General features: G+C 32.6%; 1 protein-coding gene across 1 annotated transcript in view; it reads right to left on the bottom strand.

The window, feature by feature from the left end:
- sema3c (sema domain, immunoglobulin domain (Ig), short basic domain, secreted, (semaphorin) 3C) overlaps positions 1 to 21921 on the bottom strand; it is a 66091-nt gene continuing 44170 nt past the window's right edge. The window contains exons 10-18 of the mRNA XM_051107524.1: positions 19645 to 19714; positions 16424 to 16568; positions 14328 to 14550; positions 10321 to 10409; positions 8163 to 8204; positions 7829 to 7986; positions 7070 to 7137; positions 2325 to 2455; positions 1 to 669 (exon numbers count right to left, since the gene is read on the bottom strand). Of these exons, the coding sequence (XP_050963481.1) occupies positions 271 to 669; positions 2325 to 2455; positions 7070 to 7137; positions 7829 to 7986; positions 8163 to 8204; positions 10321 to 10409; positions 14328 to 14550; positions 16424 to 16568; positions 19645 to 19714 (1325 nt within the window). The 3' untranslated portion in view covers positions 1 to 270. The remainder of the gene's footprint in view (positions 670 to 2324; positions 2456 to 7069; positions 7138 to 7828; positions 7987 to 8162; positions 8205 to 10320; positions 10410 to 14327; positions 14551 to 16423; positions 16569 to 19644; positions 19715 to 21921) is intronic.

A 21921-nucleotide genomic window follows, 5' to 3' on the forward strand; every position in this document is an offset into this window, starting at 1 on the left:
GTGCCTGTGTGTGAAGATGTTTCAGAGTCCTCTGCTCTGGGTGTTGATGTATATAAGACTGCTGTACAGGAAGCACCTGAGATGCTTTGCGCTTGAAGAAAAACAACAATTGAGGTTCATAACAGAGGAATCTTCTCCAACGTTCTCCTCCTTTATTTTCCACTCGAGTTCTTTCCTGATGCATGTCTTAATTCCTTTTCCATCGTCTCTCTATCCATCTTTTTCCTTTTCATTATCTCTTCTTCAATCTCCTTCCCTTACATTTGACCTCTATTCCCCTAGTAAGTGGTTCCGGCGGTTTCTGCTCTTCCTGTGGTCCAGCAAGGGTTTGAGTTTGCCCAGATCGCCTCTCATGGGGCTCTGTATGTTCTGCAGACTCTGCATCTGTTTGCGCTCCTTGCAGTATTGGTGCATGGCCAACGTCTCAGCCGGGCTGAAGGCCGACACCAGGGCTTTAGGGTGCAGTGAGGCTGCCCAGCCCCAGGGTGAATGTTTATTGCTCAGAGCGCTGACCAGAGCCTCGCTCAGAATCTGGAGACGGATCTTAGCAAGAGTGCGCTTGAATCCATTCTCTGTGGCCAGACAGTAGTACAGGCCCTGATCCGAAGAATGCACTGAACGGATGAGCAGACCGTGGTTGGTGGACAGCACACGATCGCTCAGCTTCACCTGCGCACAGAGAAACGAATGACCGGTGAATGTGAATTCTTAAAATTTTGTGAGGTTTATGCTTAAAGGTGCAGTAAGTGATTTCTGAGAAACGCTGGTGAAAATGGATTGGACCAAGAACCAAAAAATTAGTAGTAAAGGGGCATGTCCACTCATGATGGGGGAGGAGTCTGGGTTGCATAAAATAATAATAATAATAATCATTATTATTATTAAATAATACAATCTTATATTTTAATAATAATAATAATAATTAATAGTAGTAGTAGTAATAGTATTTAATAATAAAGTATTATATTTTATATAAAAACTGTAATAGTGCTTATTGTTGTAGTTATTTAATAACAAAACAATATATTATTATTATTATTAATAATAATAATAATAATAATAATAATTATTATTATTATTATTATTATTAATATTTAATAATAAAATACATTTTAGTAATAATAATTATAATTATTGAATAATTAAAGATTATATTTTAATAATAATAATTATTGTTATCTTTTATATAAAACTGTGATAATAATTGTTGTTGTTTTTATTTAATAATAAATATATTATATTTTAATAATTATTATTTTTATTATTTAATAATAAAATATTATGCTCTGCAAAAACTGTAATAATAATAATTATTATTATTATTATTATTATATTAATATTTTAATCATTATCAAAATATTATGTTTCATTAAATATTAACAACAACCATTAAGTTTTTATATGAAATAAATTATAATATAATATTGTTAAAATATATTTTTATAAAAACAACAGCATTATTATTATTACTGTTGTTGTTTAATAATAAAATATGTAAAAAAAATACATATTACGTAAAAAAAAAAAAAATTAAATACATATTTACATAAATAAATAAATATATAATATGTAAAAAGTTACTTATTATATTTTTATTAAACAAAAACAACAACAGTAATAATAATAATGTTGTTGTTATAATAAAATATATTTTAATAATATATATATATATATATATTAAAATATATAATTTGTTGTTATTGTTAATATTTAATAGTAAAATATAATATTTTAACAGATGATATAATAATAATAATATTTTTAAATGTATTATTATTATTATTATTACTATTATTATATATTTTATATAAAGTATTGTATATAAAAAGCTGTAATAATAATAATAATAATAATAATGAACAGTTCCATTTATTATATACATTTATCGAAATGTAATTTTGCGTAAAATAAACATTTCTAACAGCAATATTTTTATTATATGATTACGTTATTCAAAATAGTGTGGGAGATTATTGTTTGTATAATATTAGCACTTATATCATCTAAAGCATATTGTCTTAAATTTTTTATTTATTTATTTATTTATTTTTATTTCTTTTTTTTGTAAGCCAGAGCTTCACAAAACAAAGAAGTTTTGAACATCCCTGTGCGTCCATTATTTTCTTATTCTTCAAGCACAGAAGAATAAGAAACCATTAACGGTTTAGGAGGAGTCAGTCTAATGGGACTGTTTGATGAATGCAAACACATGATGATATTTCTTTCAAAGCATCATCCGCCGATAGCCCCAGAGCATTGTTCTGTGTATCGGCTGTTGAGGTTCAGGGTTTAATGTTGTGTCATTTTGGACAAGGTTGTCTGACCTCTTTCCTGCGATCGTTGTCTCTCTGAATGAGCCATTTAACTGAGGCCTGTGGAGATTTGGGATGACACTCCAGGAAAGTGGTGTTGTTTTTGACACCATACTGAGTCATCTCTACTGCATTCCTGTAGGCTGAGACAAGACGTCAAGTGTTAGCCAGTTCTCTCGCACACTAAGTGCATACTAATTGTAATTGTACTGCTGCATTTCAACTGTCACGCTAACATCTGCAGATGAGGGTCATGATGGGATTCGAGTTAAACTGTACTGTGAATAACAGTGGACCACATTACTGTGTAATTGAATAAGTGACCATGTACACTGGCCAATGATGTCATACATTCAACATCTGTTTTGACATTATGCTCCTTTTGTTTTTCGAGCTGTGATAAGGCTTCCACTCTTCCTTAAGATTGCTATTTGATAATTCTGATGCATCTGAAGTGTTAAACTGAGTCATCTGGATCGCTGACAGTATTGGTGCCAATTGTATTCAAATTAACAGGTGTTCTGGTCCCATGACAGATTCTTTCACGAAGAGAGAGAGAATCAGACAAACGAGAGAAAATAAGGACACGAGCGGTGGAAGAAGAGAGAGAGAAATGTGTGAGGCTGCATGTCAATTAGCATTAGTTAAACACTGAAAGCATGTATTTCGTTAGGAAAATACATTATATGTATCTATATATATATATAAATGGTATGCTATCCGTGGGAAAAAAAATGTCAACATCTTATAAAATGACTTTTTAATGCATGCATTTTAGCATTAGCATTGGCTGCGTTCATGTTCGAATTAGCATAATTACAAGATGACAACTTGGAGATTTTCTCTAAGCAGTTCGAAATGATTAGTTTCTATGACAACGTTCATAACGCCAAAATGGATCCATGTTGTTGATGAGTAAAATACTTAGTCACTAGATTGATTCAGCTCTAGATGGTCTTGCAAATGATTAATTGTGTGTCCTAACCATGCACGACTTGATTTCTAGCACATTTCGTCCTCACAATTAGAAGGCAAAATGCAGCACAATGTGGCAAAGCCTCGTTTCATTAGGAATCCACATGATCAGGAATTTCGCGAAAGAATGAATGATGTTCCTAAGCAGATTTCGCAGCTGGTTCAAGCTACCTAACAGAAAGCTACTTGGTTTGATTCATACAATGCTACACTATTGACAGTAGACAATAAGGGTGGGTTATATGACCACAATCTTTTATCACAATATGGGTCATTTTATTTCAAGGTAATGTTATATATCATGATATAGTAGGGCTGGATGATTAATCGAAAAGTTGTCGAAACTGAAACTCGGAATCTCTAACCAACATAATTTTCCCATGTTATTTTTTTTGTTAAATCCTGTTAAAATTCCCCTATTGAAAACATACTACCGCATATGTAGTCGGCGCTTATACGTATGTGTATGACCGTTGAGCTTGCGTCTTTTACAGCGACACGTCACGAGTGTCACGTTTAAGATGCCGTGTCAAGTTAACAGAATATATTTTACATGCTGCACCGTTCATCGATGGTCCGCTGTTTTGGAACTGCCAATCAGAAGACATCGGAGGCGATACAGTAGCAGGATGGCATGGCTTTTATATTTGAAGGCAACATGGTGGAGTAGGCATTCTGCACTGTGCTTTTTTAAAAACCATATCTGGTTTTTTAACTAAATCATATTTCGCATTTTAGATTAATAAATAATAGTAACACGTAAACGTTCAATAGAGAGTATGCATGTGACGTCACCATCAGCTGAAATGACTGTGGCTGCGGCCACAAAAAGACTGAGTGGCAGCATTGGTTTCAACACGAATGCTGCGACGGAACAGACAAAACACCTCTAAAACCAGAACGAGCTTTGCGATTGACTGTACAAAGAGATTTTACAAGAACCCTGGGGTATATTTTTACAGACTGCTGAAAGCTACTGAAAAAGGGAAGCAAATTAATCGCTGCAATCCAAAGAAACAAATGGTCTCCAGGCAGTGAAACACGGATTTGCATTTATCATTTCATGTTAATATGTTGAATTGTGCAGTAAAATCATATCCTATATACTGTATTGTAGTATATCGACTTGACAACTCTTTAGCTAAATATTTACCATATTAAATTCTGCATAACTGGATGTTTTTAAATAAACACTGACAAAAACTATATACGTGTTTCAGCTGGATGATATGACGATATATATATACATTGATATAAGTGGGGTTTAGATCAACCTATTTTGTATTTACAAAATGAGTTCACAGGCAAATTTGCTTTATTTATTTTCCCCTGTGTCAAAATCGTTAAAAAGTGTTAGAAAACACAATTTCTGGCTGCGTCAATGTGCACTGACCACTGGATATTTGTTTTCCTAATAATGTGCTAGTTAGCAAGTTTAGCGGCTAAACGCGGCTAAAGTAAACGGGCTCGTCACTCCACAGAGAGAAGAGAGGGGCGGGGCGAGCAGAGCTCATTTGCAATTAAAGCAGCCTCGACCAGAACAAGATGATTTTTGCAGAGTTGGTTTTGGCAAGGTAAAAAGAGTGTTGTTTTACACTACCATTGAGAATTTTTAACCAAAGTATATTATAGACTTTTCATTAAGACTCTAAAGAATCATATCAACTTGTGGAAAATGAGCATCCGATGACCTCTTTAAGTTGATAGGAACATTATATCAAGTTCAGCAACTTTTAGTTTAAACTGATTATCGTTTGTTTTACTCGCGTTTTCACATCTTCCCTATTAAATCCATTCACGCTGAAGGCTCTTTTGCCACTCAGTCCGGCTGAGGGGGCGTGTCCCGGCGGTAAAGTGACGTCAATGCGTAACCTCTATTAGGCTATGTTCAAACTTGGCGTCTTCTTTGACAAGAAAAGGTTGACAAGGGCAGCCGAGGGCATCTTTTGTTGCTGTATCAACAGCTGCAACAGTATGAATGTTGAGAAATGTAGAGAAAAGAGAACGCTCGCTCTTCCGTTGGCTTTACTTTTTTATTTTTTATGGCATTTTTGCCTTTATTTGATAGGACAGTGTTTAGACGGGAAGCAAGGTGGGAAAGAGAGAGGGGGGGGCGGGATCGGGAAGGGTCTGCGAGGCGGGACTCGAAAAAGGGATGCCCGAACCTGAAGCGCAATGCGATACATGTCGATGCAAGCCGATTTGAAGTTAACTGGGAGGAGAATGTCGGTTCACAATAATAAAATAAAAGTCTATCTACCAGCAGCTTCTCCAGGTCTCGCTATTGGCTTGTCATTGGTTAGCTGTCAAAAAGGCGCTTGACGTAGGGCGTTTTTTTTTTTTCAGAAAAGTTGAACTTGTTTTCAACTTGAAAGACACTCAGGGTGGCATTTAAAAAAAGGACTTTTTTAAAAAACACGGTTTACTCCATAGGATTATAATGTAAAACAGATGCTGTGAGTTTCAAATAACACGCCTAGTGTGAACATGGCCTTAATCGAGATTTTGATTTTATTCATAATGCCCAGCCCTACAATAGTTATTTTGCTTTAAATAAGGTAGTACAAAAACTAATACTTGCCTTAAAAAAAACAAAAAACAACTCAAGCTCACTGAAGACAAGTAACCTGTGGGAATGTTCTCGCAAGACGCATTTGATGTGAAATGTCCACTAAGTTGCGCTAAAAAAATGTACCTTTTTTTATTACTGGAACAGATTAATGTACATATGGTACATTTTATGTAACATTGGTTTTGTTAAAGTCACTGAAGTTCTGACTTGAAAATTTGTCCATTGAGTGGTGCTACAATTCTAATGCGCTGTGACGTTTTATAATAACGTACCATCTGCACTACAGTAATCAACATTTGAAGTGGATCAAAACCTTTCATCAAAGTTGTTCTAAAACCAAAACAATACCTATTCTTGTCTTAGGACAACTTTGAACTTTTTTGATCCACTTCAAATGTGGACTACAGTACACCTAAACCTACCCAATAGTATGAACGTGATGTAAAACACAATCGTACATGTGGGAAATTTTTAGTCTTGAGACCAGGTAGCCGAATCCAATATACTGTTACACGTTTTCTTTCTCCACTATTTGCTTTCACTTAAGACCTAAATTACTGTGTTCAAGGATACTTGCAAAAACAGGCATTTTGACATATACAAGTGTGTGTGTTTAACTGTTCGAGACCTATAAAGTGGCAAAAATTACTCCCGGACTCTATGAACACCGTCTTCATGTGTGCACGCCTCACTGAAAGTTTCAGACAGCACGTGCATACAGTGACATGAGTTCTCTTTTGCCGCTGACTGCATTTCAGTGGCTTAAAATCACTTGTTTTTAAACCACAATGCTTAAATGCATGCTGATGATCTTGCTGACATAATTTTGCTAATGTCACCACATCTCATCTGTTGATGCTGCCGCAGGCGCTTTTTTACATGATGACAGCTTTATGAGTTTTCAACCAAATGAAGCTGCGGTTATAAGAAAAAGCAGCAATTGTCAGAAATAGATGCAGTTTTTAAACACACAGAAATAAAATCTAAAGAAATACTTGCTTTTAAGAGAAGAAAAGATGCAATTACAATAAACAAAAGCGTGATTATGAAATATAAAGTCACTTTGACTTTGAATCAAATAAATGGAAACAGACTTTTCAAACTGCCAGTTACAAAACTGCTTACTAAAAACTTAAATTCTTGTCTCAGCACATAACTTTTCGACTTTATTTGCGTAGTCCTATAGTGTTCACGTGCAGGTAGTCATTACCTTTCAGATTGAACCCTCTGCACTGAGTCAGTGGATTCCCATGCATAATATCCTGCCTTCTGCTTCTCCTGGAAAAACATTTACATAGGATTAATCCAACATATTTTCATATATGCATTCTCTCCTTGTTATGAAAGTCAAATTTTAGCTTAATTTCTGATAATTAACACCATTCAGCCGTCACAAGTGCAGTGAAACGAAATGTCTGTTTTTTTTCGCTTCAATACTCTGGAATGGATGTTTTGATGGCTGTGCTGTCAATCAATATTTTCCATACAGAATACATCTGGCATCAAGAGAAACTATTTGGCTAAGGTATTAGATTAACATATCCTATTCTGAAACAAGCCACTCATTAATATGTAATATGTAGGCTGTTCTGTTTGATTGACAGGCTGTATGTGTGCGGTCTGAGTTTCAAAGACTGTGTGGTTTTTTAAGTGTTGATACACAGATTCTAAAGTGATTTTTACTTTATTGCTGGCTAGTCCCTCGATATGTCTTGGACTATTTTTTAAATCTGTTTTATCATCTGCCAGGACAATCTTAAGCCAGAACTCTTTCAAATGTAATAGCGACAAAATGAATTTTAATACATAGGTTTAAGAGTTTTTTTCAAATTCCACGAATAATCTTTCAACCCAGACTGTGTGTCTCTGCTTTATGACCAAATGAAACCAAAGCTGTGTCTCATCATTTATTTCTGCACCGCTGCTGCAATTTATGCCACCCTGAGTGTTAGTTTGTGTGCCTGTGTACCTCTTGCCAGTAGGGTAGAATCGAGAACAGCTGAGCCCATCCCAGGCACAGTACGGGTCCCGCGCTAAACAGCAGTCTGCACAGGCAGAGCCGTATGCGTTGCAGCGGTGCAAAGACACCTGGGACACTCCATGCTCTGAGCTAACATACAGCTGTTGCTGTAACACATACAAGCCAGATATCACAAAAGCTGTTTCTTTAACCCACAGGACTGGTGACAAGATAATTACCCAGAATTAAAGCAACAACATTTCCCCCGCCACCCCCACTTACTATATGTAGAGCGTAATCACAAAATGGAGCTCGATGAAAGAGCTACTAAATGTAGACCTACCTTTTTAGATGAGATTCGTAGGTTGGTGATTGGAGATTGCTTCTGAAAATAAAAAATAAATAAAGTGAATGAAGTTAATCTTTAAAATGCCTGTTCCTATTGATATTTATATAATAAATTTCAACAGTATTCTTTCATGGTAAAAAATATCAGGGTGGTGTAACTGCTAATTTTATAACAAATATTTTCAACAGTGTAGAGACTCTACAATAATACAATATTGAGATGATGAAAAACATGGGCATGGGTTTTATTTCATTTTCATAATTGTGACTCTGAACCACAAAACCAAAGTAGCATGGGTATATTTGTAGCAATAGCCAAAAATACACTGTATGGGTCAAAATTATCAATTTTTCTTTTATGCCAAGTAAAGATCATGTTCCGTGAAGATATTTTGTAAATTTCCTACTGTAAATATATCAAAACTTAATTTTAGATAAGTAATATGCATTGCTAAGAACTCAATATTTTGTCTTTTTTTTTTTTTGGCACCCTCAGACTCCAAAATTTTAAATAGTTGCACCTCGGCCAAATATTGTCCTATCTTATAAGTTTATTCAGCAGATGATGTATTATGACTGGTTTTGTGGTCCGGGGTCACATTTTTAGTCATTATTTTTATTTTATTATTATTATTATTATTTTTTTTAAATATTCAAAATTCCGTTCCATAATTCCTGTTTCCATGGCAGTGCATCGAGCTTGTCACTGATGTTATGGTTTTCATTGAGTTAATATTCATAAACTTAACTACATTAGGAAATATATGGGAAATGTATTTTCACACGTGTAGGTAAACATAATTTTTGTTTACAAATGCCTTTGTAATGATCTTCCGGACTATGGATGCCATTATGTTTGTTTATAATGCAACAGCAAAAATGACATATAATTTCGCCTTTTTATGGCAATGTCAAATGGTATAACTCCAAGAAAACGTCATGGTATGCATGATTCAAAAAATCTGAATGCTTGTACAAGTAAAGAAAGTCCCCCTTATAATTAAAAATTGTAATTTCTGGAAGGGAAATGTAGTGACTTTTCACTTGATGGTTACACCATTTGACAATTTTACAAATATGACATTTCTAAAGCATGTGTGTTTTAAAGGATTAGTTCACTTCCAGAATACAAATTTCCTGATAATTTACTCACCCCCATGTCATCCAAGATTCCATGCCTTTCTTCAGTCGCAAAGAAATTAAGTTTTTTGACGAAAATATTCCAGGAGTTTTCTCCATACGATTTCGGAAAAATTAGAAGTTGGAGGAGAAAATGAGTTTTTCACCCTACCCTAACTTTATGAAACGAAGTACACAGACGAAAACTAACCATACATGACGTTTTCAACGTGATTATGTAATGTGTGAAGTCATGCATGCTCATCGCAGAGCTAGTGCGAGACAAGCATTTGTGATTAAAAAGTATATACATTTTTGTTTTTTTTAAAAAAAGTGACTGATCGTTTTGCTAGATAAGACCTTTGTTCCTCAGCTGGGATCGTGTAGAGCCCTTTGAAGCTGCATTGAAACCAATTTAGACCTGCAACCTGCTAGGAGCCATTGAAGGCCACTATAAGGAGAAAAATCCTGGAATGTTTTTCTTTAAAAAACTTGATTTATTTTCGACTGAAGAAAGAACGACGTGAACATCTTGGGATGACATGGGGGTCAGTAAATTATCAGGACAAGCCTTTAAACTACGTTTTTTTTTTTTTAAAGATTTAGCTTTTGTTATAATGGATGTCCAATTTGCCATTTGAATCAGTAATGAACATCACAATGGAACCGTAGTTTTCAATGAGAAATTGCCTATTTAAGGTGGTTTTGAGTTTTTATGTGCAAATTTTCAAGTGTGTGTTCAGACGCCAAATTAAACAGCCCGCTGAGCTATGTGTGTGGCATTTCATGGTCCACGAATTGATTCATTATGCCTAAGCCTATTTTGACGATTCCGAGCCACTCAAAGCAGATCACAAGAAACCTCACAACGTATCCTTTTCCTCACCTCATGCCCAGTCTTTGTTCCCATTAAAAATCTGCCTTCCCTTAGAACAACACTGAGTTTTATTAAACGCTTTGTGGCACTGCCAGCTCTGCTCCTGCAGTCTGCCCTCTAGATACTTTGATGTGTGATGTGTGGCGAGAACTCAGACCTTAAATACTTCCAGCTCCTCCAGGATTAGATCCTCATCCAGAGAGCCGTTTGTCGGTAGAACTACGACCTTCTGTACCGTGCCTTTATCTGTGAGTGGAAATATCAGAACATCAGGAGAGTATTGGACAGTCTGGAAAGCAAAAACAACCTCAGTTATGTGGTCTGCTTTTGAACTGCATATGAACTTTCCATTGTTTGCAGATTTTCTCTTTGAAATCTTCAGCTTGTGAGTATCTGGGTTGGTTTTTGATGTTGTTGAGCATCTGTTCTGAGAAACAGATCTGCAAACTAGACTTCAGAGGAAAGTGTGTAGTTGCCAAGGTGTTCTGGGTGGTTGCTAGGTGATTTAAACGTCAAAAGAGCCCACCCTCTAGTCCCTAGACATGGCCCGTGGCCCTACTTCAATGCACGGCTAAGCTTTTTTTTTTTTTTTTTGCCATCTGCATGGTGGAATTTATTTATTGCGTATCTGGAACTGCAGCAGTTCCTTGAGTGATTAAAATAAAACGCCTAATGTTCCTAATGACCATTAATTGTCAAGCTTATCCATTTTGTGAGGTCATAATAGGTGTGTATATTTTGCTCCAGATCCTTAGAGAAAGGAACGATGGAGAATTCAGCTCAAACTCTGGAAATTCCCATTTTAAATAGCCAACGTTTCAAGACGAAACCCTGCCAAGGAGCAGACAGGCCGCGCCGCACAATGATCCTGGCTTTCCATCAGGAATTTTGATAGGCAAATACAAACAGCTGTGATTTTGATTTCTCTCCAAATGTCCCTATCCCCGTTCCCTAGTAACCGTAGAGCCTGTCTGCTGTCGTGTCTCTGATTCTGTTCTCAGATAAACACACACTCGCACTCTTTCTTTCATTCTTCCGTTGCCATCCCAAATGTTAATAATGTGTCTTGTGCTGTGAAACAGCAGGAATCATCGTATCTTCTATTTAGCTGATACAGAACAGATAGGAAAAAAGATATTTATGTCAAAAATGATTAGATGATCGTGTGCAGCTTGTGTAGACTCTCTGCCCCCTAGTGGTGGTTTGTGGCAGACTTATGGCAGATTTATGTTTGTATGATCTCTGGATGTGTTGTTATATTTCTTTAAGGAGTGGAATGGTATAGAATAAGTATTTGTAAAATAAATTTAACTGGAATTTTATTTTTAATGTTGTAGTACTGAATATATTTTACAGCAGTGGTTCTCAGTCTTTTTTGCTCAAAGGTTTCTCAATACTGACTTTTTTCTCAGAATTGCATGACATAAATTCACGATTTCAGGAAGTGAAGTCAGAATTGTGAGATGTGAATGTGCAATTTTGAGAAATGAAGTCAGAATGGTGTGATACAAACTTGTAATACTGACTATTTTCTTAAAAGTGCATGATATTAACTTGCAATTGTGAGAAATAATGTGAGAATTGTGTGATGTAAACTTGCAATTATGAGAAATAAAGTTAGAATTGTGAGATGCTGTATAAATTTGACTTTTTTTCTCAGAATTGTGACAATTAAACTCAATTCTGAGAAATTAAGTTTTATACATATAAACTCGCAATTGTCATTATTTTTTTTCCACAGTATCGCAAGTTTATATCTTGCAATTGTGACTTTTTCCCTCACTATCGTAAATGTATATCTCGCTATTGTGACTTTTTTCCTCAGTATCACAAGTTTATATCTCGCAGTTGTGACTTTTCCTCGGTATTGCAAGTTTATATCTCACAATTGTGACTTTTTTCCTTAGTATCACAAGCTTACATCGCACAATTGTGACTTTTTTTCTCACTATCATAAATTTGTATCTTGCAATTGTGGCTTTTCCTCAGTATTGTGAGTTTATATCTTGCATATGTGACTTTTTTCCTCAGCATTTCAAGTGTAATTTCGCAATTGAGTTTTTTCCTCAGTTTCGCAAGTTTATATCTCACAATTGTGTCTTTTTTCCTCAGTATTGCGAGTTTATATCTCACAATTGTGACTTTTTTCCTTAGTATCACAAGCTTACATCGCACAATTGTGACTTTTTTTCTCACTATCGTAAATTTGTATCTTGCAATTGTGGCTTTTCCTCAGTATTGTGAGTTTATATCTCGCATATGTGACTTTTTTCCTCAGCATTTCAAGTGTAATTTCGCAATTGAGTTTTTTCCTCAGTATCACAAGCTTACATCGCGCAGTTGTGACTTTTTTTCTCACTATCGCAAGTTTATATCTCACAATTGTGTCTTTTTTCCTCAGTATTGCGAGTTTCTATCTCACTATTGTGACTTTTTTCCCTCAATTTTGCAACTTTATATACTGCAATTGTGATTTTTTTTTCACTATTGTAAATTTCTATCTCGCATATGTGACTTTTTTCCTCAGTATTGTGAGTTTATATCTCGCTATTGTGACTTTTTTCCTCAGTATCACAAGTTTATATCTCGCAGTTGTGACTTATCCTCAGTATTGCAAGTTTATATCTCACAACTGTGACTTTTTTCCTCAGTATCACAAGCTTACATCGCACAATTGTGACTTTTTTTTCTAACTATCGTAAATTTGTATCTTGCAATTGTGGCTTTTCCTCAGTATTGTGAGTTTATATCTCGCATATGTGACTTTTTTCCTCAGTATTACAAGTGTAATTTCGCAATTGAGTTTTTCCTCAGTATCACAAGCTTACATCGCGCAGTTGTGACTTTTTTTTTTCTCACTATCGTAAATTTATCTCGCTATTGTGACTTTTTCCCTCAGCATTACAAGTGTAATTTCACAATTGAGTTTTTTCCTCAGTATTGTGAGTTTATATCTCACTATTGTGACTTTTTTCCCCTCAGTTTCGCAAGTTTATATACTGCAATTGTGATTTTTTTTCTTCACTATTGTAAATTTATATCTCGCACTACACCTCATGTTCTCAAAATTGTGACTTTTTTTCCTCAGTATCACAAGTGTATATTTCACGATTGTGAGGTTTTTTCCTAGTATCTCGAATTTATATCTCAGAATTATGCAATTTCAAGTTTCCCCCCTCAGAATTGGACTTTATAACTCACAATTGCGAGTTTATATCTCATAGTTTGTCTCTTGCAATTCTGACTTCGTTTTTCATAATTGCAAATTTAGATCTTGGATTATGGCTTTTTCTCGCAATTGCGAGTTTATATCTCTTAATTCTGACTTTATTTCTTGCAGTTACGAGTTTATATCAAAATATTGTATCATAAAGTCAGAATTGTGAGAGAAAAAGTTGCAGTTATCTTTATTTTTTATTTTGTGGCGGGAACAGGCTTCCAGAATTGTACTGAAATATTCTAATTAATATATTATTAAGTCATTCAGTAGCTCCCTTGGAGGTTTGTTGATGCTTTCTAGTGGATCCTGGACCTCTGGTTGAGAACCACTGCTTTAAAATGTAGTATAGAAATTTTTGAGAAGATATAGGGAAAATGGGACATGTTGCAGGCCAGATTCAAACCTGCAAACCCACATGAGCACCACAGCTCAATGTTTCATGAGCATGTGCGCTAACCATTGCAGAATGCCTCCTTTTTAAAATGAAAAGTAAATGGAAAAACAGATGGATATAAGATTACATTTACATGAGATTTTATATAAAAATTCTAAGGAGCATTGCTCTGGTATGTTTTGTATAATGTAAGCTGTCAGGTTTGGGCTTACTGCCATCATTTATTGAAGTACAGTATAATTTTAAAGTATATTAAATAAAGTACAATTTAACTGACAAATCGCTTTCAGTAAAATGTTATCAGTCAGTAAAAGACTTTCCAACTTTTCTTCCCTTCTCATTTTTAGTTGGAAAAAGCGATTTAGTCTGTTGAAAAGGTCAACAAGCAGTCAAGTGAAGTGTGTCAGTTCCTTCCACAAACAGATTAAATGAGGTAGCTTTTGAAATGCATTGTGGAACATTTGAACTTGTTTTCATTTGATGGTTGTAGGTTAATGTTTTAGCATAATCGTTTATTTTTCTTGAGATTTGTCATGCTGTGGGGTTTTACCTGTGCCCAGAAATAGAACCTGGTAGTGTCCGTCCGCAGCGGTGACCTGGTCCACCGCTATAGAGGTGTATTTGTAATCGGCATGCGTCCGCACCACCAGAGGTTTTCTGCCGACCGGGTAAATGGGGTTAAACATGACGGGGTGATTCCTCACGAACGTCACCACATCATCTGGAAACTCTTTAGTACTCTGGATGTGAGGGGTGAATGCACCACCGGGACACTGACAGGAAGAGGATAAAAAACAGTTTAAACATTAGATAATCATGCTGTAGATTATGAAAGCTTCGTCATTTAAATTGGGTCTTTTTGTCACTCAGACTTAAACTAATATTAGTGAGTCTTTGTCTCATGTGAGTGTGTGTCATTTTGAAAAATGCCCCAAAAATGTCCAAAACATTATTTGTTTACAATTTTAATTGGGGTTCTTTAACTTAATAATGTGCACAATAATAATAATAATAATAATAATCCGTATTATTATGTATTACATAAATAAAATAATGAATTAATAAAATAATAATAATGACAGTAGTAATAATAATAATAAAATAAAAACAATAATAATTATTATTATTGTTGTTGTTGTTGTTGTTATGCATTCCATGAATAAAATAGAGTAATTCTACATGGTTTTATAGTGAAATATTACAGATAAAATTACCATAAAATATGAAATTCCAAAGCATTATTAATTAAAGGTTTTAAGAGAGGTTCTTTAACATTATAATACACATTATTAGTAGTAGTAGTAGTAGTAGTAGTAGTATTTTGCATTACATGAATAACATAATGTAATTCTACATGGTTTTATAGTGAAATATTAAAATTAAAAGTCCTCAGTTCTTGAAAAAAATACCATAAAATATGAAATTCTAAAGTATTATTAATTCAAGGTTTTAAGAGGAGTATAATACCCATATAATTAATAATAATAGCATTATTATTATTATTATTATTACTGTTAACAATACTAATGCTACAAATTTATTATTATTATTATTATTATTATTATTATTATTATTATTATTATTTAAAATATTATTTTACTTATTATTAATAAAATAATAAAATGAAAACTAAAATACTTATTAAAAATGACCAGGAAAATGTGAAATTCCAAAGCATTATTAATTTAAGGTCCTAAGTGGGTTTCTTTAACAACAACAGCAATAATAATAATAATAATAATTATTATTATTATTATTATTATTACTACTACTACATAAAATAATGTAATTCTACATGGTTTTATAGTAAAATATTAAAATTACAACTAAAAATTATTTCTTGTTAAAAAATGACCAGATAATATTACACTTCAAAGCATTATTGATTTAAGGTCATAAGTGGGTTTCTTTACCAGAAGAATTATATATTTATATAATAATATACATTATATAACAACAATAATAATAATAGTAATAATCTTTTAATATGAATATATATAAATGTATATAATTTTTATATAATATAATTTCTATTTTATAATAATAATTATTATTACTATTATTATTACTACTATTTATTATTATTATTACTATTATTATTATTATGTAGTACATTAATAAAAGAGTTTCATTCTACATGGGTATATAGTAAAATATAAAATGTAAAATTAAAATTCTCACTTCTTACATCATAAAATATACGCTTTTCAACAATGTAAACTCAACTTTAAAAAAAACGTACAAAACTATTACATTAACAAATGTACAAAGTAAAGTACTCTTTTAAAAATGGATCGTATCTTATCTATAAAAATAAATGACTTATTTTACCTATTTAGCTAGAGGACTGACCAGAAATCAAGAATTGAAAAAAACTATATTTTATATTATTAAAATATTGTTGTTCTTCATAATTCTAAAATATAAGCCTGACAGAGGATAGACCCAAAATCAGATCTACAAATTTCATGTATAAACTCAACTAAAAATAAGATTATAATTGAAGATGATAATGATTATTTCAGCAAACATTACTCACTTTTAATTATTTACCTTTTCATCTAAACTCACAAATATTTACACAGTTTAATGGTGTTATAAACAGAGTGACTGTACTAAGGCAGGACATTAATGTGCGTGACTCACAGTTCCCGGTCGTGGGTACGGGATCCGGCCCTGGAAAGCCACCCACTGGAAGTTAGGCCCTTCCCTGTGTGCAAACGGTCCGTTGAAGACCGTCAGGATGTCGGCCATGTTGTACACGCAGACAGCAGAACCTCTGAACACAGAACTAAATGGAATAACACAAAACACAACAACCCATTTTAGCAAGTCAGGCAGTAAAAAGACAGTCTTCCACATCCTTCCTAAACATTTGGATAGAAAGGATGCTGTAACATGGTTACACCGGAGACTTAATCCACAGAGAGAGAAAAAATGCCGCATAAAGGAAAAGGGACACCACTTTGGTTACACTGGGATGAAGAGTGGTTTGGCTGGACATGGTATTTTGATCAGACAGCAAGACAAAGCGTTTCTTTGTTTGATCGCAAAACAAAGAGAAAAGAGACAAAATATAATGATAAGTAACAGAGCAGGGCAGGGACAAAGAAGCTGTTGTTGTTTGGATTGGCCTCATTAGGAAAACCACACGGTTTAACGTGGTTGGACAATGAACCACAGCTCGGAAACCTTGACCGAAATCTCACCTCATTAAACCACAACTTACATACACACACGCCCCAACATACACTCTTAGAAACCCACCATAATAAACATGATGAAATGACCCATAGCAAATATGCCAAATGAGACCTGTTTTACCTAAACAGTGAGATAATAAATGAAGACCACTGGCTTCTCGGATCTTTCTCTCAAGGAAAACAACTCTTGCTCAAACTGTGCTACAGTCTCCGCTTACCTAAACATTTCTTATCCAGTATTTCAAAAAAGAAATGCCTGTTGCTAGTGTCAAAAACTAGCATTACTTTATTAGTTTTTTAAAGGGACTTTTGATCTTTATTTATATAAAAACACAGTTACGTTTTGAATGCTTGAACCCCAAAGTATAGAATCTCTTTTTAATGAACATTTTTATAAATAGAACAAAAATTACAAATATAAAATAAAAATTATTTGTATAAAAATGTAATATATATATATATGTGTATATAATATGTATATATATATATATACACTACCGTTCAAAAGTTTGGGGTCAGTAAGACTTGTAATAGTCTTTAAAGAAGTCTCTTATGCTCATCAAGGCTGCATTTATTTGATTAAAAATATAGAAAAAAACAGTAATATTGCAAAATGTTTTTACAATATAAAATAATGTTTTTTATTTTAACATACTTTAAAATAGAATTTATTCCTGTGATGAAAAGCTGAATTTTTATCAGCTGTTACTCCAGTCTTAAGTGTCACATGATCCTTCAGAAATCATTCTAATATGCGGATTTATTATTAGAATGATCAGTGTTGGATAATATCAACAGTTTTGCTGCCAAATATTTTTTGGAACCTGTGATTTTTTTTTTTCAGGATTCTTTCATGAATAACAGTGTTTATTCAAAATATAAATATTTTATAACAATGTAAATTATTTATTATTAACTTTTAATAAACTTTTAATTAGTAACTTAATACATCCTTGGTGAATAAAAGTATTAATTTCTTAAAAAAAAAAAAAAAAAGAAAAAGAAACAATAAAAATGTACTGACCCCAAACTTTTGAACGGTAGTGTATATATAATATATATAATATATAAAATACATACAAATGTTTACAATATAGTATATGTACTATACACACATTTACAATTATTACTGCTCTGTAGTATTACATGGTTTTATTGTAAAATATTAAAATTAAAATAAAGAAATTCTTACTTTCAAAAACAAACAAAAAAAGACCATAAAATATGAAACAAAATATGATTAATTTAAGGTTTTTATTATTATTATGTTAAAGAACCCATGTAAAATCCTAAATTAGTAATGCTTTGGATTTTCATGTATGTGTGTGTGTGTGTGTGTGTGTGTGTATATATATATATATATATATATATATATATATATATATATATATTATTATTATTATTATTATTATTATTATTATTATTATTATTTTATTTTTTATTTTTTTTTATATTTATATAAAATTCTTTATTTTTTTTTTATTTTTTTTTAGTATATATATATATATATATATATAGTGTGTGTGTGTGTGTGTGTGTGTTTATTATGTTTATTATTATTATTATAATCATCATTACTATTATTATATTAAATGAATAAAATCATGTAATTCTACATGGTTGTTTATAGAAAAATATTAAAACTAATAATATTAAAAAATAATATAAAGAATTTTATATAAATATTAAATATATATATATATATATATATATATATATATATATCACCATTAAATATATTAACAATATGTGCTCTATAAGAGTATAATATTCTAAATAATTTAATAGTAAAATGTCATGTAAAAATGATCACCTTAAATTATAAGCTCTTCTAACAGAGAATAGACCAGAAATCAAATCTACTTTAATGTATAAAGTAAACTAAATAAAAGTAAGTTTATGGTGATGATTATAATATAATAGAATATTAAATAATATTAAATAGTAAATTAGTAAATTAAATTATATCAAAATATAACAGTGTATATAAATAATAGAATATAATTAAATAAATTAATAAATTATAAATGTGATATGTAATTTAAAAGAATAAAATATGTAGAAACTATTTAGTAATATTATTAAAATGCAAAATATTTAATCTAAATATTAAAATAACATTAATTTTATTTAGTAATAAATAATAGTTTAAAAAAATTAAGGAATTCATATTATGAGTAGCTCTGTTTTCTAACTTTGTCAGCATTGTCTCATATTTGTCTCTTTCTGTTTGTGTACATAAAACATAACTAAGAACTTTCAAGTACTGTGTGCCTGTTTCTGAGAGTTTACACTTACTCATTTACACAAAAATGAGTAACAAAAACATTTAAACTGACTCAGTGACAGCACACTGCATATTACACGCTCACTTTCTGTGACAGACCGATTTAAATCATTCAGCGAGACTTCCTTATGATGAAAATGACTTTAAAGCCTTTAGGATGAACTAAGATTAGATGTTTGTTTGTAAAGGAGTGACCTTTCCTTTCCTTTACCACCCTCAGGTGTGATCACATTTTCCCAGAAACAGTGTCATCCCCTCAGCTCCAACCCCGTCTGACCTATATTTGGCAAATACACACACACACACACACACAAAAACATGCATGCGCATATGTACACGCACATTAGCGGCAAACTCAGTATTGCTATTGGCTTTACCTTGTAGATGTGAAAACTCCAAAGATGAGAAGGCCCTTTGGGTGGTCCGTCTCCAGTAAAAACACATTCTCTGGAAGGAAAGAGACAAACACTCATTCAATAGCTGAACATCTGTCGCACAACATTGTTACACGGTTCTAGTCTGGCCTAACAAGAATAAAACAGGTGAAGGCGTGTAAATCCATCACGGGTTTTAACCCTCCAATGTAAACGACTTGTGCTGAGTGTTTTATGATCGTAAAAGGTTTTTAATGAGGTGAAAAGCTTTACAAATGGACGAGGGCCGTTGTTGGATACTGACAAACACCAAAATGGCTGGTTTATGGTTAATGACCAGTAATTATAGAAAGCTGTTTAACTATATGTGAAATTTGTAAGGCTTTTGAAGGAGTGTTTTGGGTTAAATACAGGTTAAGAGCTAACAACACCGTATCTAATTAGGGTACAATGGGGTTAAAGGCCCCTTAGGATTTGTTTTCTAGTCCCTAAATATATGGCAATCAAATCTTGTTACTGAATGTAAATACATAAATGCATTTCATAAAAATATTTGTTTTACAGAAATTAGTTTTTATTTAAACTATTTAAATACAAAGACAGCCAGGGGAGTTTAGTGATTGAGTATGCAGTTGTGATGTGGTTAACATTGTTAAAATATTTGAATTCTTTGTCTAAGATATTTTTGTTTTTACAGTTTTTAATGACATTGTATAAGTGAACTTTCTTTAAACAATGTTTCTTGTTTGTTTTATAATTTTTTTTTAAATCTTAGTTATTATATGTGGTATTTGACAGCATTGACTTCAGTAATGGTTCCTGAGCGATACTTTTTTTTTAATACCAATTTTATGACAACCAATATTGATGCCTTGACTTCGAAAATGGTTCATGAACGATACTTTTTTCAATACCAATTTTATGAACACCGATACCTTGGCTTCGATAACAGTTCTTGTACAATACTTTTTTTCAATATTTAATGAAAACTGATATCGATACCGATACCTTGACTTCCATAATGGTTCCTGAACAATACTTTTTTTCGACACCAATTTTATGAAAACTGAGACCTATACCTTGACTTCGATAATAGTTCCTGGACGATACTGTTTACAATACCAATTTTACGAAAACCGATACCGATACCTTGGCTTCGGTAACAGTTCTTGAACAATACTTCTTGATACTAATTTAATGAACCGATATTGATACCGATACCTTAACTTTCATAACGGTTCCTGAACAATACTTTTTTTCGACACCATTTAAAAAAAAAACGATACCTTGACCTCGATAACTGTTCCTGAATGATACTTTTTTCAATACCAACTTTATGAAAACCGATACCGATATCTTGACTTTGATAACGGTTCCTGGACGATACTTTTTTCAATACCAACTTTATGAAAACCGATACGGTACTTTGGCTTTGATAACAGTTCTTGAACAATACTTTTTCGATATTAATTTAATGAAAACCGATATTGATACTTTGATACCTTGATAATAATGTTCTTGAACAATACTTTTTTCGATATTAATTTAATGAAAACCGATATTGATACCGATACCTTTACTTCCATAATGGTTCCTGAACAATACTTTTTTTCGACACCAATTTTATGAAAACTGAGACCTATACCTTGACTTTCATAATAGTTCCTGGACAATACTGTTTACAATACCAATTTTAAAAAAAACGATACGAAAACCGATAACTGTTCCTGAATGATACTTTTTCAATAACAGTTCTTGAACAATACTTCTTGATACTAATTTAATGAACCGATATTGATACCGATACCTTAACTTTCATAACGGTTCCTGAACAATACTTTTTTCCTGAACAATACTTTTTTTCGACACCAACTTTATGAAAACACCATTTTAAAAAAAAACAGTTCTTGAACAATACTTCTTGATACTAATTTAATGAACCGATATTGATACGATACCTTGACCTCGATAACTGTTCCTGAATGATACTTTTTTCAATACCAACTTTATGAAAACCGATACCGATATCTTGACTTTGATAACGGTTCCTGGACGATACTTTTTTCAATACCAACTTTATGAAAACCGATACGGTACTTTGGCTTTGATAACAGTTCTTGAACAATACTTTTTTCGATATTAATTTAATGAAAACCGATATTGATACCGATACCTTTACTTCCATAATGGTTCCTGAACAATACTTTTTTTCGACACCAATTTTATGAAAACTGAGACCTATACCTTGACTTCGATAATAGTTCCTGGACGATACTGTTT

The sequence above is a fragment of the Labeo rohita genome, chromosome 4 (genome assembly GCF_022985175.1).
Source record: "Labeo rohita strain BAU-BD-2019 chromosome 4, IGBB_LRoh.1.0, whole genome shotgun sequence".
NCBI lineage: Eukaryota > Metazoa > Chordata > Actinopteri > Cypriniformes > Cyprinidae > Labeo > Labeo rohita.